This window comes from Diabrotica undecimpunctata, chromosome 3 (assembly GCF_040954645.1).
Source record: "Diabrotica undecimpunctata isolate CICGRU chromosome 3, icDiaUnde3, whole genome shotgun sequence".
Lineage (NCBI taxonomy): Eukaryota > Metazoa > Arthropoda > Insecta > Coleoptera > Chrysomelidae > Diabrotica > Diabrotica undecimpunctata.
In genome coordinates, this window is record NC_092805.1 from 158,944,358 (window position 1) to 158,970,359 (window position 26,002).

Below are 26,002 nucleotides of genomic sequence, written 5' to 3' on the forward strand. Positions count from 1 at the left end.
TAAAGAATGGTTGACAAAGGAACATATACCATTTACACAACATATTTTAAAATCAGAATTATTACGCTTAGCAAATATCCACGCAAAACCAAAAACCTTTGTTGTGGATCAGATTATTGAAAGTTGCGGTCATCAAGTTTTACGTCTGCCACCGTATCATTGCCAATTTAATCCCATCGAATATATATGGGGAATAGCAAAACAATATTATGACAACCATATTGGGCCTAACGGTTATAGCGACGACGCAGTTCGAGCAACTTGGCGAAAGGCACTTTCAATTGTAACTCCAGAAGTGTGGTGCAACTGTATATTCAAGTGCGAGAAACTAATAGAAGATTGGTGGACTCGTGAAAATAAAATAAACGAAATAAGTCCAATCATAATAACAATTAATGGTGATGACAGTGATGATGATGACGATTATGATATTTTTGATGATAATGACTGATTTTCATTTTTGTTGGCAAGTTAAATCTTTTTATTTTTCATTAGAAATTCTCTTCATGGAACAAATATACATAGACCATATTTTCTGTGTGAAGTGTAATATAAAATTATTATCAGGTTTATATTAGCCACATTAGACTCCATTAATGAAGTAATTCTCCTTATTATACTGTCAATTATATAAAAGATTTTCCATTATTATTTAATTAAAAAAAGTTATGGATTATTTTTCATTTCATTTGACCAGTTGATATTTCCCCAAAGAGCAGTTAATAAAACTGGGTACTTACAATAAAATTTTTAATCCGAAACCCGTGTAAATATAGCGAACCGACTATTTACTTTTTGAACCGGCATTTTATTGTCTTAAAATTAAAATGTTTTTAAAATATAATTATCATTGCGGCTAACTATTACCGTACTGTTTGAGTGGGTAGGAAAAAGTAATCTCTTGTTAATTCAAAACGCAAAATTTGTAGATCTTTAGGATTATTAGCTTTGTGTAGGGAAATTATGATATACTTATACGTTTATAATGATATTTTGTGATTAGTGTATGAACAAAGAAAATAATTAATTCTTATCAGGTATTTTATTTAATATACACCGTTTTGCAGTTTACCTTGTGGGAGTAGACCTGAATATGAAAGTTACAAGGGAAAAACTCACTTAAGGAATATCCCAAGTGATTCAAGATGGAATAACAGCTCTCCTCAAAAACATAGATCTCATAAGAAACTGGATCATAATGCAATATTGCGAGGAAAACAAAGTAAGTATCTTCAAATTGTAATATTAAATACTTTTCTAATGTTGAATGGTTACCCAGGGCTTAGTTATAGTTCACTCTTATATTAAATTAAGTTATAAGAGTTTAATATAACAGTAGTTATCAAGATTTTTATAATGATTACTGTGCTTATAATATATAGAGAACTCCAGTTATGGTGAAGTTTTGTGAGATGCGCGAAATGACGTATTTTCGCCTTGAATTACCTCCTGAAATCAGCGAAACTTTTGATAGATTATGATTAATTATTAGTATTACCTGGTATTCAGACAAACTTATGCTCATCATTGCCCCAATACTACGATGTATTTAAGCAATGCGCTAAAATTGGGCATTTTTAAATGCTACTGAATTTCACCGTAATTGACGATTGTTGTATTTATTAAAAATTGGTTAAAACGTTTCACAACCTGTTAAAATTTTTAATTATTAATATGCGTATTAAATAATTTTACAGTTTTTGGGTTGGACAACACAGATATGACGTCTACAACAACAAGATCCATGGATTTAGAGTCGATCTTAGACGGCCAAAGTGACTCTGATGAAGATCTAAGCACGACCGATGCTAGAGCAATAAGAAAACAACTTGAAGGCTTAGAAACTATGTACTCAGAGGTTTTAAAACTGTTAGGTGTCAAAAAGCATCCAGCAAAATATCAGCCCAATGATCCACGATTTACAAAAAGAAGATATGGGAGCATGTCGTCGTTGCCGTCAAGTTCTGTCAGTAGTCGACCTATTAGAGATAAAAGAAGAGCTAATGAGGACAGAAAGAAAGTCAGAGATATTCGAGGCATAAACAAAAGGTTCGTATCATTCTTTTAACGTCTTTGTTTGGGAATATTTCGAAATGCAATTCGAAACATTTTATCCTTCAATTAATATGATATGCATATTGAAATAAAATTTTAAAACATTACAATTTTGCAGGTTCCAAAGACTGGAATCACACGTTGTTACTTTAGCCCGCTCTGTAGCCCATCTATCTTCGGAGATGCGCACACAGCACCTAATGATTCAAGAAATGGAGAGCATTCGAAGTGAAATCGCAGCCCTGAGGACGCAAACAAATATGCTAAATGTCCGAGCGCAGAACGCTGCCCGAGCTGTCAGTTCAAAGGATTTGCCGGTTTTAGCAAACCCGACGAGAGTTAAAAAACTGACGAAGTTTTTTGGAGATGAGCCGCCATTGTTAAGATTATTTTTAAAAAAATTAGGATACGAGGTAAGACAGAATTATGACTCTAATGGAAATATAGTGAAATATTTTATTGATATAATAAATATGATTGCTTTATTTACTTACACTTTATATGATATTAAGTAAGAGAGATAGTTATAAATCAAATTAGGTATGAAAAGGCCGGTTTTCACACTACGTCTTATTGTACGTTTTGTTGGATAGGACAAATCCTATACAATAAAACGTGGCATGTAAACAGCAAAACGTACGTCTTGTCGAATCGAAATGAAATCCAAGGTCAGATCGTAGAAATGATGGGAGAAGGATAGTTTTGCGAGAACTGATAGGATAAAACGTTACGTGAAAATACATGTTCAGACAAGTCGTCCGATCTTGACTTATTTGACGACTAGTTCCACTGCAGTTCGTTTCATTTTTCCCAAAAAAAGCCTAATAATGTCAGATTTGCGGCAATGCACCCACGATTTTCTCGGGGAATTTATTGAATTGTATAAAAGTTTTTAAGTAGTTATGTTTTAAAACCAAGTAGATTGCATTACAGGTTTGAGGAATTATTTGGCTTAACGCTGGTTTGGATATTGTGATTGTGAACTCCAAGTCCTTGACGCTACGTCCTGTTGTAAGATATCTGAGAGTTGCTGTGAGTCTTTCATGGGGTGTAATGGCTTTTCTCATGAGGTGTCTTATTTCAATATGTATGGTGTTACCAACTCTAGCAATTGACAATAGGCTGAGGTGTCCATTCGCAAATAATTGCGCCAGTCATCTGTTTCGCCTTTTTTAGTAACGAGACGTGGGAATACTGGCTTCTTTTTAGAAGCCCACTCTCTTGGCCATCTTGTCTTTTCCCTCTTCATCCCCTTTTTCCTCAGTCGTAGTATCTTTATAGTTGAAAAAATAAAAGAAAGCAGCCGTGTTTCCTCCATAATAAAAAAAAACACTTAACAAACTTCACACAACTCAAGACTCTGAATTAGAAATGAGGTAGAAAATGGAAGGAAAAACGTAGTGTGTATACACTGGACAAAACGTACATTTTGTCGTACGTTTTATATGACCCATAAAACGTACAATAAGACGTAGTGTGAAAACGGGCCTTAAAGCGCTTACAAAAGTGGCAAATAAAAGTTTCTATAAAAATTGACATTGCAATTCGACCCAAGGTTGCTTTATTTTCCTTCCAAATTCTCTAAAAGGTCCGCATACAATAGAAATTGGATTATACATTGATTCGTATTAGCAGATATAGTAGTGCCTTCATATCAGATGTTTGTTTAGTAATATGTCTCCAAAATACGCATTTAGTAATAACACGAGCTTTATATTTCAAGCATCTTATTAGCATTATATAGTCCATTTTTGGTCATATTCATCTTTAAACTCCTTGTTGGTTTTTAGAAGGCACAGATTAAAGCGGAATTTTTGAATTTGGTTTCGAAAATTAGTCTACGATTTTATTATCAGATGTCACTACATTGCGTCTATACGAAGCCATGTCAGAGTTGCTTCCTAAGACAGAAAAGATTTATTTCACGTTCAGAGCGTTTGCGAAAGCCGTTCTGATGAGGCCTATTGGGCCGAAATACGTATAAACGGATGCGCAAGCTCCCTGTACGTGAAATAAAATCTTAACTGTCTGTTCCTTCTTATTTCGATACATTCTGTACGAGTACTAGAAACCAATTAAGAATTTTGCTTAGTTGAGGAGATATGTTGTGGAATGCAATTTTTAGATTGCCCATGTCTGTCTTAACATCTTTATCAACGTCTGTTTTGCCTTGCAATTTTTAGAAGGCACAGATTAAAGCGGAATTCTTGAATTTGGTTTCGAAAGTTAGTCTACGATTTTTTTAATTATATGTTTTATACCTAAATACAAATGTGAAGTGTTTTACTTCTGTATGAGTTTTTTATTTATTTGAGGTTTTTTTAGTACTCTCTGTAATTACCTCTAACCCTTATGCAAGCTTTAATTTGCGTGGGCATGCTCCTAAACAAATTGTCAATATTTTTTGTGGTAGGTTGTTACATTCTTCAAGAGCAGGTTGTACTAGCTGTGCAATGTTTTGTGGATTCTTCCGGTGAGCTCCTATCCTTTTTTTAAGCGTATCCCACAATTGCTCTATAGGGTTAAGGTTAGGTGAGCAAGCAGGTCACTCCAGAACAGTGATATCTTCTGCTTGAAGGGAGTCTATAATTACTCTGTTGGTATGTGAAGGCGTATCGTCATACATGAAAATTAAATGTTCTTCCATTGCACCTCTCCAGAGCCTAACTACAGGTTCTGAAACTAAATCAACATAGGGCTGTTAAAGTTGGTTGGATGAAAATTAAAGAAGTTTTTTTACTGATCATAATGTCTCCTTAGAACATGACACTTCCTCCTTTATATATATATATATATATATATATATATATATATATATATATATATATATATATACATATATATATATATATATATATATATATATATATATATATATACATATATATATATATATATATATATATATATATATATATATATATATATATATATATATATATATATATATATTAAAAGATCTGGTAATTTCCGTTTTTGCTTGTCTTCTTGACTCTCTAAGTACACGAATTCGTCGATCATGTGATTTTTCACAAACCCTGGTTTCAACTGAAAATAGCACATTTTACCAATTTCTAATGTTTCAGTTTCAGTCTTTAACACCAATTTAAGCGATCAATATTAAGCTGTCTGGGTAACTCGGGAACCCATAGCTGTTTACTGCTGTATAGTCCTTTAGAAGTCTTTTTCTAATCATTTCAACTGAAACACTTGCACCTGTAGCCTCCAAAAGTTGCCTTTGGAGCTGTGGATGAGAAATTGTTGGGTCTCTTCTAGCTAATTGGCCAATGAAACGATCGTGGCGAGCCATTGTTACTTTTTGGCCACTTTATCTTAGTCTTATCTTAAGCGTTAATAATTCCTGATACCTAGCATCTTTTTGACAACGCCCTGTGTTACGCCAACCACTGCCGCTATGTCCCTCTGAGACATTTCCAAATCCACAAGACTAATAATCTTTCCCCTTTGCATCTGCGTTAACTTCACATAAGGCATATTTTCATTTTTGAAGGCAAAAGTTAAGTTAATTTATTTTTGTTTAATGTACAAGTAAATGTTATCTGATTGTTTTATTGGTTCGTTAACTTTCAATAAAAACCTTTATTCTTCGCAACAATAAGAAGTTTTTTGAAAAAAATTAATATTGGTTTGAAATACATGGTGATTCCATAAATTTGGTTGTGTGTATGTATTTGATTTTGAGGAATAGCCTGTTTATCTATCACTTTAGTTTTAAATGCCAATAGTGTAAGGAAATAAGTTTTCGTTAATATTTTTCTTGCATTTTATTCAGATTTTTTTTGCTAGGGGTTTTATCTTTCATTCGCCTGGTTTTATTTTAGAGTAGACGAACTTTCTGCTATATTTAATTAAAAGATTGTTTTCTTTTCAGAAATATGCAACGATATTTGAAACGGAGAGAATAGGAATGGTTGAACTTCCATATTTAAGCGAAGAACGACTTCAAAAGATGGGATTGCCTTTAGGGCCTAGGCTACGAATAATGCAGGAAGCTCAAATATCAGTTTGTAAAGATAATACACTGTGTATAGTTTAGGGAGTAACGCCGCTGGCTGGAAACTAGAGGAAAGTACGAAAGAAAAATGAAAATTCCGTATTTATGAAGGGTTAAGTTTGGACTCGCGGAAATAGATGGCACAACCAAATAAATTTCAATAAATAAAACTCCATAACTATTATAGGTCACGATAACAAGAATGTAAATGTGCTATTAAAGTGTTATAGAATGGCATTGTCCTACATAACCTTTTTTTTAAGTTTTCTTTACTTCATTAGCCGAATGCTACTAATTTTGAGAAAAAAAAAGACCAATATGATAAGAAAATTAGTTTATTAGCTCAAATTTCTGTAGTATAAAGTAGGTATGACATGTTATCTTTAAGCATCGATAGATAAGTGAGTTCCTGGATTTCTGTACAGCCTCACTACTAGGGGGAATAAAGGTCGAGGTGGGATTGGACAAAATTGATTTTAAGAGACATGTTCCATCTGAGTTTTTCACAACTTTTAGTAATACTTATTAAATTAAAGTAGGTATCTCTTTTATTGAGCTTAAAGCTTATTTTCCTTTACTTTTTAAAGCTGTGTCAAATTCTGGATCCTTCTTAAGCTAACAAATTTATGGCCCTACAAAAAATATTTTTTTAGCGTTATTTTCAACTCGTAAAGGTAATTTGTTTAAGATATTTAAAGGCCTGACCTTATTGATTTATTTCTGTGAAAACATTTGTTATTAAACGCAATTTGTTATCATAATGTATAAGTGTGGAAGTAAAAAATCTTTTGGGTCCACGATGGAGTCAGCAGCGACAGTCTAGTCTTTTATTTAGGGTTAAGGTCGCCTACATGCCAGTCTGATTTTATATTAGGTATATATATTACAGGATCCAACTTGTAAATACAATACATTTTGGAGACGGCTATCGCCGTATTCCCGTTCTCCTTTCCAATCCTCCCGGTCCAAGGCATGCTCCTCCTCCAAACCTCTCGATTCCATCGCTCTTCTAATTCCTTCATTTTACATTACATCTAGTAATTTTTTTGTTATACAAATTTCATTCGTACTTTCACTTAGTTTTTAAGATATGTAAAACTTGTAAATTATAAGGTAAATATTTAAAGATATGTAGTTGTTTCGTGAAGCAGTTTAGTACAAAGATGTCAAATATCAAACATAACCTTATTTATACACAGACAATGTATTTTTATTTTTATTTTTGTTCCTTTTTTTCTGAAAACTGATAAATTAGTCTCTTTTTGAATTTTAATTTAATTTATTTTCTTAGGTGACACAAATGCAAATTTTAATCACTTATCCGGATACCTTGATCAATACATAATAAAAGCCTTAAGAGCAAAACAAGTAAAATTACAAGCAAAATGCGAAAAAGCTTATTCTAAAATCACTATGCATTATTATTTTAATAGAACTGGCTTAACAAGCTTGATTCCCGGTACTGTTTTTCGGTTTGATTCGGGTTTAATTGCCGGGTTTAATTCCTGGTAAATTTTGCTTTCTTATATGATTTTCTTTTTTTTTCTTTTTCTTCGTCGTCTTTACAAGCAATTCTTCTTGTTCATTGCAAAAGTTTTTATTTCTTTTTTTCTATTCTGTATCCTCTTTCTTTGTTAACGCTTTTGATGATTTCATCCATGATTAAATTGAAGAGCATGGGGCTCAATGAATCCCCTTGCTGTCTATTTCTATAGGTTCTGTAAATTGCCCATCTATTCTGACTTCCATTTTGTTATTTTGGTAGATGATTTTGATAGTTTTTTATAATATTTAGACGAACTTCTCTATTATACAAAAAAAGGATTACATCTTTGAGTCTTACTCTGTCAAACGCTTTCTTAAGATCAATCAGACACAGAAATGCTGGTCTATTATCATCATCATCATCACTGGCTCGACAACCCTTTTTGGGTCTTGGCCTGTTCCAGGATTTTTCTCCATTATGATCTGTTTCGTGCTTTTTTTCTCCAGTTTTTTATTTTGAAGGTTGTTATATCATTTTCTATTTGTTCTAAGTATCTCAGTTTCGGTCTTCCTCTTGTTCTTTTTCCTACTGGCATCTGTTTGAATATTTTGTTTGATATTTCGCCTTCTTCCATTCTTTCTACATGTCCTATCCAACGCAGCCGTCCTATTTTAATGAATGTTATAATATCCGGATCCTGGTATATTTTGTATAGTTCAGAGTTGTATCGTCTTCGCCATATTCCGTTTTCTTTTGTGCCCTTATATATGTGTCGCAAGATTTTTCTTTCGAAGGTGGCTAACAACGTTTCCTCTCTTTTAGTGAGTGTCCAGGTTTCTGAGCCATATGTGAGTACCGGTCTTATTAGCGTTTTATATATTTGGCATTTTGTCTTTCTTGCGACGTTATCTGATCTTAGGTGTCTAATGAAGCCATGGTAACATTTATTTGCAATAAATATTCGCCTCTTCACTTCCTCCGTAACGTTATTATCAGACGTGACTAGGGATCCCAAGTATATAAAGTTTTTTACCCCCTCTATGTTATATTCTCCTATTGTTATATTTTGTGGCTGCTTTATTTTTGCGTTTTTACTTACGTGCATATATTTTGTTTTGGTCTGATTGATTTTAAGACCACTATTTTGTGCAGGTCGTTCTATTTGGTTGTATGCCTCTATCATTTCTCTTCTTGATCTTGCGATTATGTCAACATCATCTGCAAATGCTAGTATTTGCACGCTTTTATTAAAGTGGTCTATTACACTCTAGTGATTTTTCAGTAATTTGCTTTATAACGAATATTGCATTTGTACACGATCTTTCAATACGAAAAGCCTATTGTTCATTTGCTAAACTTATCTGATTTATTAACACTTTTAGTAGAACATTTTAGTTGTAAGTTTTAGCGTAGTATTAAACAAGTTTATACCTCTGTAGTTTTCTGACTGTTTTTATCTTCTTTTTTGACGTGACAACGTCTTAAATTAGGTTGTGGCTCGGAGTCACTCATGAAAAAGTGTAACGCCCGCTCACGTCTGTTACGATGAGTCACCGAACGAGAGAGAGGCCCGCCGGACCGGCGAATGCCTTGCGTCTCTCTCCCACTCAAACATGATCGGTCCGCTGCGCGCGCAGCACTAGAGAATTAGGCGCGTTGAATCGGAATAGAAATTAGTTAAGTTTAAGTTTACATGTACAATGTTTTAGTAAACAAAATATATTTCTATAGTTAAAATTTGTGCAATTCTTATTTTCATTCAATTCCTTGTTCCTATTGTGCAATTTAATAATATTCATATCAATATATATTCTACCGAGAAAAAGACGTTGTCACGTAAAATCTTCGCCCGTAAAACCGACTTTACAGGCAACCGATTTTTGAATAGTAGAATTATTTCTCTCGTTCTCCATTCTTCCGGCATTTTATTGTGTTTTATAATTTTATTAATTCATTTTGTTAATTGTTCTGTCATTTATCATTAATATAAAATAAAAATAGAGAGTCTGTATCTACTTAAATATCCATAAATGTATCCAAACAACCATAGTCCTTTAATGTAAAACAATCAGATCAAAATAAATATCATTTTGTACATATCTAGTGTAGGGTTCAAAATTGTCATCGTGTTTTATTGGAAACCATACAATATGAAATTAAAAAGATTACTCAGTAACGTACTTGTGTGTATACTAGTACTCTTGAAAATGGCGGCTTTAGTATTAATTTGTAAGATTTTATAGACTTTATAATTTAATTTATTAATGAAGTAGATATATTTTTGTATTCTGTATATTATTTTGGATCTTAATGTATTTAGGTTAAAGTTTAATAAATGTTTATAAATAATTGGATGAAGGAACTTTTGTACTTAAATTTTGCAATTATAAACTTTGCCAATTATACCAAAGATATATTTCTTTGTATTGTATCAATCCATTTATTCTGTAATAAATTCTATGAAATACCGTTTACTTTTATTAATTACTTTACTTAACCTTGCTTTACACTCTCTTGTTTACACAGAGTTCGGATAAGTTATGGAACCAAGGAAATATCTTTGAAACGAAAAAGACGATATTCATGAAACTTTACATGGACCTTAGTACAATGACACATAACACATCTGCTGCGATATTTTTTGTTAATACTTTACTCCCAAACAAAAAGTATTTGTTAAAACGAGAAATAAATAATTTTATATATAACGAATAGATAAATTTATTTACTAAAACCAATGAGAATACTAATATTAAAAAATTATTTAAAATATTCAAAATGCTCGCCTGCACCTCTTGATAATATGAAGCTTATTAATAAATTCGTAAGTCACTTTTTTATAGACAATACTGATTTGTCGCAAATGATGCAAGCATGTTGGTCGTGTAATATAAACACGTGATTTTATATAACCCCAAAGAAAAAAATCTGACGGGTTAAGGTCCAGCGAACGAGCTGGCGACTCTATGAATCCGTTGAGATGCAGTACAAGAACGTTGTCCTTGTCATTTCAATTCGTACCGTGTTCTTGGCTGGATCCATTTCGAAGTTGATGTAGGTTCCCAGATATTTAATCTAACACAAATAAATAAGTATATTTAAATGATAAGGACCTCTGGCACGTGTTTCTATATTAGAAATAGTTTAAACACAAACAAGTCATTCAATTCACGAAATCTAAAAATTGTTTTCTATATAATTGTATAGTTATGTAGGGGAGGCTAAGGCACAATGAAACACAGGGCAAAATGAAACAGTCAGTGCACCGAGCGAACCGAAAGGCCTAGTGCCGTGGTTCTCTCCCTCAAGTAGAAGAAGGTCTGCTTTAAATCATGCAGAAATCAGTGTCCTTCATCCAGCAGGCCCAAGTTAAGTTTTTCTATCTCCTGAAGATTTTCGTGGTTATCCAAAAGCACCAAGTATTCAAAAAGACATTGAAGTCGGAAACTCTAGCAAAACTTCAGGCTTTTGAGCTATGGTTGTACAGAAGGAGATCCTGAAGATATCATGGACAGACAAAGTCACCAATGAAGACTTTGGTGAGTACTACGGAGGATGAATACAACCGCGGATTTGGTCAACATCGTGAAGGGCCGTAAGCTGCAGAACTTAGGACATATAATGAGAAATCAATGCAGATATGAGCTGCTCCAATGCATTTAGCAAGGTAAAATTGAAGGAAAAAGGATCCTACGACGAAAAAGAATATCCTGGCTTGCTAACCTGGGAGCATGGTATAGAAAGACCTCAACACAGCTATTCCGTATAGCAACTAACAAAGTCATCATAGCCAGAAGATCCAAAAGCAAGAGAACTAAAAACTGATCGAAAGTCGAGGAAGAAAGGCAAGAGTATGATAGCTACGAGCACTCCAGAAATGAACGTCTATGCATAAAAGAAGAAGTCGGTTTCATTTCCATAAAGAATGCAGCAAAAATGAGGTTGTTTGGACCCAAGAACAAAAAATCTGCATAAACAAGGGACGTTGATTCATCAGAGGATGACGATGAAGGCATTCAATATGTACATACGGACGACGATATGGACATGAATGAGGATTTGTTTGCTGTTAACCTTGTCACTTTGCCGAATTGTTTCGTCTTTCTGCTTTAAATGATTATATCTTAGTTGAATTTAAAACTAGAGGTTAATCCAAATTCTACGTAGAATCGCCAAGATTAAACATGATGAAGGATACTAAGAGGTCAAATTCCTACGATACTGAAAATGCAAAAACTTCGTGGAGCCTTCTGTAGATGACATTACCTCGGTTAATGGCACAGATATAAAGATGCTGTTGGGAAATCTGTCTGTGGCTTAGGATACTCAGAGAGAAAAAGGTTTAATTTCATTGGACATCGACTTCAATGGGACCAGTTAAACTTGCATTTCGTTTTACTGAAGATGCCTTCACTTACTACTTTCAATTTGGATAAATAAAGTTTTTGAAGTTATACTTCTATACGCGCACTCCACGTTGGAAATTTGTATGGGAGTGAATCTGTGAAATCATTACATATGTAAGATAATGAGTAAGAGAGAGACAGAAGATATATTTTCTCTCTCTTCCTCTCTCGAATATAAAAATGTTCCTTTTGTATATATAATTTAATATTATATATATGTATATATATATATATATATATACATATAATATTATACATATAATAAAATATTTATTAATATTATTATTTATGTGATATGTTTTGTATTATTTATTAAATGTTCATAATTATATTAGTCTTTGAGTTGTTATTAATTCTGTTTCTCTTTCTGCTATGTCTTACCTATAGAATTACATATGTAATGATTGTGCAGATTGACTCCCAAATAAATTTGTAACGGCGAATGCGTGTATAGAAGTGTAACTTCCACCGGCAGTCCCACTGGATTTTTTTTTTCTTTAAATATGTTGTTTTTATTTTCAGTCGTTTCGTGGTACCCCTTGCTTTGTTTGATTGTACCACGGGCATGGGACGCAATGAAACAAAATTTTGTAAAAGAGCCATATACCTACACCACAAATAATCCAAAAAATAATGGTTGACGCATTTTTTAAAGAGATTTAGATCCTAAGGTAACAGGAAAAAAAAATAAAATGTTGAAAAAAAGTCATTTGGGGTAAAACCAACTTTTGTGTTTCATTTTGTGAGAGAGCCTAGCCTCCCTACGTATCCATGTACTGCATAATTATTTTCTTATTCTATTAAAAATTTAATATGACATCAGATATTTTGTTGTGTAGAAATTATTCTATAAAAAAAAATTTTCGACTTTTATTTGTACAAAAAAAAATTATAATAAATTTTCAATAATAATCCAATCAAAATCTTTAAAACGAATTTTCAAAAATATTATTGCTATGCTAAATTAAATATCTTAAAGCATTAGTTAATTCCGTAGATCTAAATAAAACCCCGTCGACAAAACAAGCACCCTGAAAGGACGCCAAGAAGTCTGGCGTCACTTTCTCTTCAATCCAAATTTAGTCTGCACAACATAAAGTTTTGCCCTCTTTCAAAAAGACGAAAACAGACATATACCAAAGCTCCGCGCTAAAAGAGAGCTACCACTGTGTTATCTAAAATGTTAGTGCACACAGAGTGTATTTTGTAACTTCCCCGTTAACAGTATCTAGTCTAGACACAGATTGCGGTGTAAGTTTTGTGGAAACAGCTTGTTCCAACACAATTTTCTTTGCATTTTAATTGTGGGTTTGTGAATAGTGAAAAATAACAATGGTAAAATCCTTTTTCTTTTGTTTAAGTTTGAAAACAGGAGCTGCAATTATGAGCGGGACCAACTTGGTAAGAATAAAAAACATTTTTTTATCAACTCTATTCATTAACAAGTTAACGACAGCTGTTTCGTTGGGAATTTAATTTTCTAAGTCAATTATTCCAGCATGTAAATTACCGTATTATTATGTGTGGTAAACAAATTGTGTATTTGTTTTGTTTTATTGTCATTACCATGGGTATGAAATTGAAATAATGAATGAATTTGTATGAAAAATTCATACAAACAAATGATTTTAAAAAATCTTTGCTCGATCTATTAATGTTATTTGATTTAGCTGAGTTCAATTCTTCTGAGCTCTAAGTATAATTTTTATAAATTTACGTTGACATTTAAAAATGTCTTCTTGCTCGTATGTATAAAGTACAGTTAATTTTTTTCCTCAGTTTATTAAAAACATTTCTAGTTGGTTTGATTCTTGTTCAAAAATTCACCAAATTTTTGATTCAAAGTAAAAAAAAATGTTTGTATTTTTCTGTAACTGCACTACTTTGCTATTCTTGCAACTGTACTTGCGAGGATGACAGTATCCTGATATTTTATCAGACAGACAGACTGTTTATCATTTTATCATTAATAATGATTCCATCTTTATGCTATTTTACCGCTTTTTAGATATTGCTTAACTACGAGTACATATACTCGTACATATGTTTCGGTCTCACCCCTCTTTTTGTTTGTAACTTTTCACCAAGCTCTATTTCTATGCCTATTTGACCCCATTGGTTCCAGAATAGTTCCTTTCTTAAATGAATATCCTGGTAATGAATATTCTGGAACTATATTATTTTTAACTGTTTCGTGTTGGACTTTATGGAATGCTTGTTAAAATCTTTATAGTGGATGTAAATGTCTTGATTTATCACTGCTTCGCTGAATGAGACAGGGCTATAATAGTACCTTTATTATATTATAAATGCTATAAATGTTTACATCAGCCAATTTTTTGGTAATATTTTCGTCATATAAGTACATATACTACATTCAAAATGTCAGACAGTACCTGACAGAAAGATGCAGAGATATGACTTGCGATATCTACACCTGCTTTGTAGACTACCAAAAAGCATTTGACACAGTTAAACACCGAAAAATGATGGATGTTCTAACAAAAGCCTAAATAGATGGTAAAGAGCGGCGTATAATATAAAATTTATACTGGAACTAATCGGCCACAATAAGAACAAATCTTGTAGATAAACCGAGGGAAGCGATCCAGATTCTTCGAGGCGTTAGACAAGGATGTATACTTTCACCTATATTATTCAACCTATATTCAGAGGAAATATTTCGTAAAGCCTTGAAAAATTGCGAACATGGAATCCTTTTAAATGGAGAACGCCTAAACAACATCCGCTATGCAGATGACATCGTTATTTTTGCAGACAGTTTAAACAGTTTACAGCAACTAATAAACAAAGTTAAGTAAGTGAAAGATTTGGACTACAAGTTAACATATCAAAAACTAAATTTATGGTCATCAGCAAAAATAAAATTGGAGACGTCCAACTGCTTATCAAGAATACACCAGTGGACCGAGTAAAACAGTTTACCTATCTTGGAATAATAGTAAGCGAACAATGCGATCACTCACAAGAAGCAAACTGTAGAATGGAGAACGCAGGAGTGCATTCAACAACATGGCCAAACTCTTTAAAAGCCACAACCTTAATCTGGATAAAAATAAGGTTCCTACGATGTTACATCGTCTTGATATTATACTATGGAGTTGAATCCTGGACACTCACTGAAGCGATAGAGAAAAAACTTGAAGCCTTTGAGATGTGGCTATACAGAAGAATCCTAAGGATGTCATGGACCTACAAGATTACCAACGAGACTGTACTAGGAAGAATGGACAAAGAAAGAGAAGTGATGTATACGATTAAAAGGAGAAAGTTAGAATATCTCGGAACATAATGAGAAATGGCACTAAATGCAGATTACTGTGTGTTCTTCACAACAACAACTAATCTATTTAAAGCATCTTCTTCTGCTAGTACATATCCTCTATGGATGTTGGCTACCACAATGGCCCATCGTATTTTATTAGCAGCTGTTCGAAATAGGTCTGTGGCGGTCATACCTGTCCACTGTCTCAAATTCTTAAGCCAGGATATTCGGTGGCGTCCTGGTTCTCTATTTTCTTCTATTTTCCCTTCTAATATCAATAGTAGGATTCTGTATTTATTTTCATTTCTCATTATATGTCCAAAGTAACTGTCTTTCTTTATTGGATGTCAAGACTTCAGGTTCTTTTTGTGATTGTTGCATTACTGCGTCGTTAGTTATATGATGTACATATGATATTCTGAGCATGCGACGATAGCACCACATCTCGAAACACTGCAACCGTCTGCAAGACGCATCAGTGAGTGTCCGTGCCTCTGCTCCATACATAAGAACAGAAAAAACATAACAATTAAAGATTTTGAGTCGGAGATGTAAGTTCAAGGTTAAATTGCAGAGAGCTTTCATCTGTTGGAAAGCACTCCTTGCTTTTTCGATCCTACATTTAATCTCGTATGAGTGATCCCAGCTGTCTGTGATGTTGCATCCTAGGTATGTTAGTTTTTCTGTTCTATCCAATACCTCATTGTCTGCCACAAACTTTGCATCTGTATCTTGGTTTTTGCTTATGATCATAATTTTCGTCTTCTTATTATTAAGTTTCATTCCATATTTTCTACCGATGTTAACTACTTGATCTATTAGTCTTTGTAATCCTTCAGCACTATCCGCAACAAGGACAGTGTCGTCTGCATATCTTAGATTATTTATTACTTCACCGTTAACAGTCACGCCATCAGTCGTTTCTCCCAAAGCTTCTCGAAATAGATGTTCAGAGAAGGCATTAAACAGCAAAGGCGAGAGTATGTATCCTTGTCGTACTCCTCTTTGTATTGGGACTTCATCGGATAATTGATTGTCTACTCGAATCTTGGCTACTTGTTTCCTATAGAGATTGGCTATTATTCTTATATGCTTGTTATCGATGTTTGCGATTCGCAAAGTTTCAATAAGCCTCTCATGCTGTGCTTTGTAAATGCCTTTTCGAAGTCAATGAAACAGGCAAAGACATCTGTATGAACATCTCTTGCTCGTTGTATCAATACTTGTATGCTAAAAAGTGTTTCTCTTGTGCCCAGAGCGCTGCGGAATCCAAATTGTACAATCACCAATACCCTCCTCCAATTTCTTGTATATGCGAGCATGGATGATGTTTAGGAATATTTTTGAGTGAGAGTATTTTTGAGTGAGTGGTTCATGAGACTAATGATTCGGTGTTCGGTGATTTAAAGCATCAGTTAATAAAATAATTATAGCCAGAATGATAACCAATATTCGAAACGAATAGGCACCAAAAGAAGAAGATGAGCTCTTCGCCTTTTTGCCGTGATTAGTCAACTTCTCTTGCTTTAATGCCTTTATTTTTCTTTTAATTTGCCTACCTATTAATTCATATTTTTTGGGGTCTTTTGACTTGAAGAGCATTCTTTTAATTATAAGCGTTAAATAAGTCTAATAGTATTATAGTTTATATAATAGTATAATGATAATAATAATAGTAAAAAAATAATAAAATAATATAAATGGAAAAGATCATTCATCAAGAGATAGCTATCAAACTTTGACTTCTTTAAACAAACCATCTTCCATATTATCAATACGTTCCTGAGAGTATACTTGAGAATGACAACTACAAGCTATACTGGGACCGCACTGTGCTCACAGACCAAACAGTGGCACATAATAGACTGTGCACAACTAAAGAGACAAATAACGTTAATTGATGTGTCGATACCCAACAACAATAATCTTCGTGTTAAACAGAACGAAAAAATTGCCAAGTACAGGGATCTGGAAATTCAAATACGAAGATAGTGGAGAATGGAAAGTACCCAGACAATACCTATTATACTCTCTACTACTGGAGTCATTCCAAAGAACCTCCTAGAAAACATAAAAAAGTTAGGTCTGAATGAACATCTCTACAAGACCATCCAGAAAGCTGTACAACTCTCAACGTCCAGATATGTACGAAAATTTTTGGGAGATACTCCAGAATACCAAGTAACCTAAGGGTCGATAACACGGAAAGAGTCCCACCAGAGCTCAATCCTTTTGATACCGTAGGTATCTGGGATGAGTGAATTTTTCCCTTAGAAGGAGTGTGAGCCGTATGGCTAAATCTGGAAAATAAATTTTATAGTATTTGGTCTTTTTTTTACAAATCAGTAGTTTACAAAATAAAACAAAACTTTTATATTTTACTTTGATTTGAGGGGTAAAATATTTATCTAAATTTATAATTTTATTTTAGCTTTTCTCTATAGTAGCGACAGTAGCATCCAGTGTAGCATTATATCATCATCAAACAAGTGAGGATGAATTATATTTAATTTTAACTCTAGTCATGGGAATATATAATTTATTTGTGGCTGGTGTTATAATTGCCGCTTTGATTAAGGTGAGTATATTGAAATACTTTTTAATACACAGTAAGTCACTCGGCATTAATTTGTGAAAATTTAATTCTTAATAACTCCCTTTCAACGTTTTTTTAACAGTTAACAGTTAAGAAAAAGTTTACTTTAAAAAAATTTATAAAAAGTAAAAGACACCAAAAGGAAGCTGAAGTTGAATAAATAATGGAATGTAAAAGAAGTAAATATTACGTAAAACCTAAAGTATTTGAAATATCTGAAATATTTGAAATTAATAAAATTCAAAATTAAGATAAAATGGAAGGAACATTATTTCCTTACAATTACTACCTCCCTCAATTACTAATAATTAACACAATACAATAAATGGTAAATTATTTCTTTGTACAGAAGCATTTAATGAGTTGCGCCAGGTATTTTGTTTTTTTTTAATCAATGGTTAATTTTATTCTCAATTACATATTTTTCGTCATTATTCTAATTATTAAACCAGCAATATCAATACGTTTTAGATAAACATCCATTGTTTCGTAGAAAACCCATCATGGCCATCTTTACGTTTTTCTGGCCACTGTTTTAGAATGCTGTGTCATGTACCACTATACCAAACATTAGTGTTTGTATTTTGAGAACGATTTCCGAAGTGGAAATTGAAACGTCAATAAACGTAATTTAACCTTTAATTGTGGCTTATTCCCATTTAAATAGTAATTAATTTAAAATGCCACAAGAAAATAGCTTCAGAACAATATTAAGACACAGTTGATGTAATGTGTCAACGCCGCCCTTGGTTGAATTGTATAATAATACAATTTTTGGTTTACCAGAGTTTGTATTTACATCGTCATGAAAAAATAGTACCTACTTAATAAAGAAACGCATTTATTTTTTCTAGGACAGAAAGTAACAAGAGCTTTATCTCTTTGAAATGTAAAGACTGGAGATGGTATCTGGCTGACGATTTTTTTGGAGAAAACTTTCCGGAATTTCTGTTTTATCGTTTTGGTCGGTCAGCTCCATTGAAACAAACCAATTGTCTAAAGTAACGTTTCTATTAGTTTCGTGAATAGTTTTTGTTAGGTATACAACGTATTTTGTAAGATTTAACAGTTACTTTAAGGCATTTTGAATGCACGTTTCTGAAACTTAATAGTTGTTCCAATTTATGTATATTCTTATTAATAGTTGTTTAGCTACTGTTACATACTCTGAAGGAGTGTAGTTCTTTTTGCAACAGTCAATAAATATGTCACATATCTCTTGCACTGAAATAAATTTATCTTTGACTTTTCTAGTTCGAGTATTTTTATCGTCAAAACGTAGACAATTCAAAATAAACTCGTACATCGTTGACATCTCTTGCATTCCCTTTTGGACCAGGCAGATGAATTAAAAGATTTTTTTTGACGTCCTGCTCGTTTTAGAATACAGAGGTTGAACATACCATGGGTAACCATTTCGACAAAAAAATTTCGGTGCACGCTATGACGACTGTTCACTAGAAATTTCTATTAGGTTAACATCATCTTCAGCGCTATAATTACAATTTATTTCGTCGTCCACATGTTCATCTTCTCTGTGGCGCACCCAGGGGGGACTTTGGGAGTTAAACCCTCCAGAGCATATAAAGCAAAAGACAGATAAAGAATAGTAGGAAAATGTAACTTGTCTTACACACACAGTACAAAAAATCCAAAACGCTAATTTAATAATTAAATTACCACTTTAAATATGTAGAATACAATAATTATTGTATAAATACACAACAATTTATAATATTTTTCATTATATTTAAATATAGATACCTAATATTAGGCTCATAATAAAGGTAGAAGAATCATGGGGTGTGTTCTTCTGCATGTATTTGCAGTAGAAAGGAGACATCTTTATGAAGAAGAGAGCATTTAACAACAGACATAAACAACGAAGAAAGGGAAAGATGGCAGGAAGAATGAAACAACACGGAAGATATAGCCTATTGAACTAAGATGGTGATCCCTAACCTAAGGGACTGTGTAGATTGTCTGTTTTAGGGCGTATCTTCATAAGTGCAGAAAAACAGATACAGATAATTGCCTATTCTGCGAAAATTCCGACACTGTTACTCATACAATGCTGGACTGTAATAAATGTAGGTATAGTGGAGGGAGACAGAATGTATAGAGAAATAGGTATGAACCCTGTTACTGTGAGAGAGATAATCGTAAATATGACATAAAGTAAGGAGGGATGGAATAATGTTTACAATTACATCCGAACAGTAATTAAAAAGAAAGAAGAAGAGAAACACCAACCGGACCAACGACAAAGATAAGATCTAAATAAGAGAAGGGAGTCCAAAATGTCGTCAGCCTTACAGAGGCCATCCCACTTTCGGAGTACGGTACGTGTGAAAGTCAACTGCACACAAGTAGGAGAGGGTCGTTTTGGATGGTAGGCAGGATAACAGATGCAGTGGCTACTGCATCTTCCATCAGATTATCTTCATCTCCATTTTAACTTTGAAACTCTTAATTTTCTTGATCTTTACTAGAATCTTCATACGATGCTTTCCAAAATTCTGCTTGCGTAAAGGGTCGTATATTCGTATTCATTCTGTTTATTATGGTAAAAAAAAAGGGTTAATGTACATACAGAATTACACGTTCCTCATAAACTTACCAAAATATTCTTTGTCCATTAACCACACTGGGCGTCATATAAAACATCCGTCTGAGATACACTAACAACACTGTGGGTCCCTATAAGACACACGTCTAATAAAACAATAACGGAGCAACTGTTTATGAAAAGCAACTGACCATTGCACAAGCACAATTGCGTAAATAATTGACTTTTTCTAAACAACTATGTCGCTAGCGACGCTAGGGTGTGGTTCTAGGGTTAATATTTCTTAGCGGATGTAGGAAATATACAAATAGCTGGTTAATTAATTAAAATCGTAAATAGTGAAATGTAATATAAGATTGTAAATAAGAAGAAATCGATTGGCTTTACTCATAATGTCTTATTAATTCAAAAGAGACGCACTTACAATTTTTGAGATGTTGTAAATGTCAGTTAAGCCTCAAATTCTCGGCATAGCGTCACAGTGCAGCAAAGGATGGTCGACGGGCTGCCGGGGAGAAAAATGAGGTTTTCGAAGATTTAAATGTACATGATCATGTCACGAGTTCTTGCTTGTGTATGCCCTCTTCCTAGGAATGATTCCCTCCTACCTAGAGGTAATACAGGGTGGAAACCTCTGGTTATAGCTTCAAATGTTGAGTGTAAAGTAATAAATCAGATTCTTCGTAATCTATAAGACTATTTTCTCAAGACCTTACCGTTACTAAGACGTTACCTCAAGAAAAATACAATAAATTAGGTAAGGTCTCAAGAAGTTGATTTTTTAACATCACTTAACTCAAGTATTCTGAGGTAATTCATGATAAGTGATTCCCAGACCTGATAAAAATATAAATATAGCCAATTTTAATATATGAATTATGAATTTAAAAATATGAAAACAAGATGATATGTTAAAGATTAAGAATAATAAAAAAAAAATAATCAAATGTTTAAGTAAACACTAAATACTTTTCCAAACAACGTACTAACTTCTAATTTGAAGAATCTAAAAGCAAAAAATACTATTATATAAAATGGTTAAAATAATTATATATATTAATGTAAATGTAAAACTTTAATAATTTTTATTATTGTGTTTTAGGGTAACGAAAAATACGTATTTCTATATATAATTCTGGAAATGACCAACCTTTTTATAATCTCGGTATTTGCTGGCATAAATGTTTTCGAGTATAAATCATTCAGTATAGCAGCTCTTTTTATTGTGTGTAGTAAGTATATACTGTTTAATAAACAATTTTGTATTTAGTAAATTAGCATATTACACAGACCAACCAAACCATCTTAAAAACTATAACTACTACAAAAAAGAAAAACTTTTTGAAACCAGAGCTTCAAAAATAATTAAATAAATTTCTGCTTTTCCAACACCAAAATTGTTTTTTTATCCTTGGGTTTAAGACCTATTTAGCCAGGCGATTGGTTAAATAAGTAAGAACAGTTAACTTATATTCTTTCTTTAAATGTATATCTGACCATTTCCTATTTCGTTCATTCACTCAGTTTTCTAACCTTCCCATTGAAAACAATATTGGTTACGGTAGAAAAAGGATTGGATATGGACATACACTTCACGGTAAACTGTCCTTCATAGCTACTTTTGTAAAAAACAAACAATATAGGTGTAAAATACTACAACTACAACAAGACAGTATGAAATACTGCAACTAGTCCTACTATTTCGCATTCACACACCCACTGTTTGAAAAAGGCAGTTTTAGGTTTCTGTTTGAACAATTATCATAAAATCGATCTAATAATTGGGTTTCGACTACATAAATAGAGAAGAAAATCAACGTTCTGGGCCAGTATAATTTTTTGCTGGGAGATGGCTTGAAATAAAAATTTTGCGGCTTCTTGATTATAACGACATTGAAACATCCAGTGATTAAGGTCACCAAAACTGGGTGTAAAACAAAAAAAAAATTATATAGGTGTGCATTTACTGTAGTATGTCTAAAAAGGTATCTAACATACAGAGTATAAAGAGATATGAAGATTCTTTCATTTGGAAGAGTATATAGAAGAGTTGGATTATATTGCAGTATGAATTTTTGCTATTATTAGTAAAGGATTGCCACTCAATTTCCCAAGTAAGTCTAACGTGTTTCTTCCTAGCTGTAGTTAAATCGCATTGGGTAACTCATTGTACTCTAGACCCACCAAAGTAGCGTCTTTAGCCAAATGGTCTACTTTTTCGTTGCCTGGGATTTTGGAGTGACCTTTTACAATTAATCTGTTGGTGTATATGTGTTTAGAGAAGTGTCTTAACGCGAGGAGAACGGACTGTGATTCGGATAAAATTATAAGCTATTAATTATCTATGCTTAAGATCCCGTGGACTGACCGAGTCACAAATGAGGAGGTCCTCAGAAGAATGAATAAGAACCGAGAGGAACTGACCACCATCAAATCTCAACAGTTACAGTTCTTCGGACATATTATGCGAAATGAATCCAGATATACTCTCCTTTAAGCCATCTAGCAAGGAAAAATATTTGGAAAACGGGGTCCAGGAAGAAGAAGTACATCTTGGTTAAAGAACCTCACAATCTGGTTCAATACAACACCTATGCAGCTTTTCTGCGCTGCTGCAGATAAGATAAAGATTGCCATAGATGATTGCATGAGAGTGAATCTGTGAAACCATTACATATGTAAGATAATGAGTAAGAGAGAGACAGAAGATATATTTTCTCTCTCTTCATCTCTCGAGAATAAAAATGTTCCTTTTGTATATATATATATATATATATATATATATATATATATATATATATAATATTGTATATATATATAAATATATATAATATTATACATAATATAATATGTATGTATTAATATTATTATTTATGTGATATGTTTTGTATTATTTAAAATTAAACGTTTATAATTATTTTAGGCTTTTGTATTTCAAAATAATCACTGTTTTACCGAGAACTGTCAATTTTGAAATCCGTTAGTGGCATGTCTAATTGGCAAATCCTTTACGTGTTTGGTTCATACGCTGGTGGTTGTGAGTTCGAATCCCAATTATGAATTTCCTTTTTTATTTTTGAAATATTTAAAAACCTCACGTTAATCTTATTAAATATATGTAATATACGCAAAAAACATAAATTTTAAAATAAAATGAAAATTTACAACATAATCCGAGTTGTTGGTTTTTTATTTTTATCTTCGAAAATAGTTTATGTATATTGGCAGTTTTAAATACTTATGAATATTACATTTTAATTTATATTGTATTATTATATTGAATTATGTTGCAGCGTATTTATTGTATTGTAATTTTTATATTAATAACAAAATAAACAATGAATTTTACTGCAGAGTATGTGTAATTTTTTTTTGCATTCAACTCCTTTTATACATATATAAAAATAAAAATATATATTTTCATTAAAATATTGATACAATCCTTCATTTACTATACTCCTATTACAGGTCAAATGTTTATATACAGCAAACGATGCACCATATACCTATATAACTAATTATTTTTCTCTTTCTGCTCTCTCTTACCTATAGCATTACATATGTAATGATTGTGCAGATTGACTCCTATATAAATTTTTAACGGCGAACGCCTATATAGAAGTATAACTTCTACCGGCAGTCCCACTGGACTGCCACATCCGTTTTTTTAACAAAGAGACATTATTAAACTAGCATTTAAGAATAAATTTTTCTGCCAAAAATAGACGTCTTAAATATAAAGATGGTTTAAGATATTATGTCAAAAGAACTGGTATATGAATAGATTTGAGGGCTCCTAAAACAAACCTTAAGGTTTTGTATTGTATTCAATCCAATTTAATTAAACAAGATTTTATCGCTGATCCATGAAGAAAGCTTCCTTGATCCAAAATTGATCTGGTATATGTTAAATACCGATATCATTGCACAGAGCGTATGCGAGCACGTCGTTTCTAGTCAACAGTTGGAATAATTTTTTACCAAAATGGTTGTTGGGATGTGTTTTTAGTCAAAATACAAAAACGTTATTACTTTCATTATAAACAGTAACTAGACAATAAATAACAATGACAATTTTATGTTAATTCTTTGATAAAATATAGGTATATAAGTATTCTAAGCCATTTTGTTTTTATTTTTAGTGGTACTTTGGTATGGACTATATTGCATGGTCGGATTCTACAATGAACTTGCAGAATATAACAGCGTCAAATCCGGTGTCATCGAAATCACATGCAATACCAACATAAATCCAGTTGCTTTTCCAGAAAAAGCTATTGAAAGTACTGCTGTATAAGTTTAATATTACTGTAAAAATTATTTACATGTTCTTCAATGAACTAAATGTAATTTGATACCAAAACAATTTTGATTTAATTGAGTTAAGAATCAGTTTAAACTAGTAAACGATTTTGCGTATGAGATCCTGCAAATAGAGAGTACGATATCGGGAATGCAATTGTATTTAATTACACATGACAGTTTTTTCCATATTTTCTACCTATCCTACGTCAGCAAACCTTACGCTCTGTAGCCATTCTCCTCCAAGGTCGACTGCCAAGGAAATTTCTTGCGTCCTCATCTACATCATCCTCACATAGCTTTCTCGGTCTTCCAATAGGTCTCTTCCTCTGCATTCTTGTATTTAACAGTCATGTTTTCTGTCACCCTAAATACATGGCCTGTCCATTAAGGGTGCTGTAGGCTTACAGTACGCAAGAGACCAACACAAAACTAAACACAACCTTTAGGAACAATCCCAATGATCAAAAATACATACCAAATAAAACAATAAAAGGAAAAGTAGAGAAAAGAACTAACCGACCCAATCTAGTTATATCTATGTGTTTCGCTTAATATTTGAATATGTAATAATTTAGAAGTCTTTGCTCCATGTACTGAATTATGATAATAATTGTTAGTTGTATTACTTAAAGTTTATAATAAATATTTAATTTTGATATATTACTATGTAGAAGATATTAATGTGAAATTAAGTAAAAATAAAATATCTGTTATTATTTCGTTAGTTTTATCTTACTGAAACGAAACACTGAAGCCAGTTGTTTTTGCCCAGATTCACGATTCATACCTGTAAACATTTATTATTTCAGTTACTGTTGGGATCCCTCGGTATGTTAAGTACTCAAGTTACTGTAATCAAAAACCTTGCATGCTCTTAAAGATCCTACCTATAAAGTCAGCGAGGCATTAATCTGTGCTCACACAAGGATCGTCCAATAGAAGCAACTTCCATCCCCGGAAGTGAATTAGGAAAAAATAATATAGGTATGCAAGTATTGTATTATGTTTCTCCCTATATTTCTTTACAAGTCTCCCTTAGCATAATTTATTTTTCTTCTTTATGTGCTTTGTCTATTATTTGCAGCAATACTTTTCAATTTAAATGCCATGCCACAATGACTTTATGAGAACGAATGACTTAATGAGAAAATGCGGATATGATTTGAGCATATACACAAGAAAATGTTTGTAGTATTTCAGTAGAAAGATGGTATGGATCGTTATATGTTGAAACCTAAATAAAATTTAGGGGGTGGTATATGGAGAAGGAGATGATAAATTAGA

At 32.6% G+C, this 26,002-nt stretch overlaps 2 protein-coding genes across 11 annotated transcripts in view; both read left to right on the forward strand.

Moving 5' to 3' along the window:
* LOC140437662 (uncharacterized) overlaps nucleotides 1-10,022 on the forward strand; it is a 297,351-nt gene extending 287,329 nt beyond the window's left edge. For all 10 annotated transcript variants that reach the window (XM_072527297.1, XM_072527306.1, XM_072527305.1 and 7 more), the window contains 4 exons: nucleotides 1,068-1,222; nucleotides 1,698-2,049; nucleotides 2,174-2,468; nucleotides 5,948-10,022. In XM_072527297.1, coding sequence (XP_072383398.1) covers nucleotides 1,068-1,222; nucleotides 1,698-2,049; nucleotides 2,174-2,468; nucleotides 5,948-6,112 — 967 coding nt within the window. In that variant the 3' untranslated portion in view covers nucleotides 6,113-10,022. The remainder of the gene's footprint in view (nucleotides 1-1,067; nucleotides 1,223-1,697; nucleotides 2,050-2,173; nucleotides 2,469-5,947) is intronic.
* A 3,066-nt stretch (nucleotides 10,023-13,088) lies between these two features.
* On the forward strand, nucleotides 13,089-25,485 carry ms(2)35Ci (male sterile (2) 35Ci). The gene is made up of 4 exons (XM_072524964.1): nucleotides 13,089-13,363; nucleotides 17,680-17,826; nucleotides 21,516-21,645; nucleotides 24,556-25,485. The coding sequence occupies exons 1-4, from the start codon at nucleotides 13,295-13,297 to the stop codon at nucleotides 24,708-24,710; spliced, it is 501 nt and encodes a 166-aa protein (XP_072381065.1). The 5' UTR covers nucleotides 13,089-13,294; the 3' UTR covers nucleotides 24,711-25,485.
* The last annotated feature ends 517 nt before the right edge of the window (nucleotides 25,486-26,002 follow it).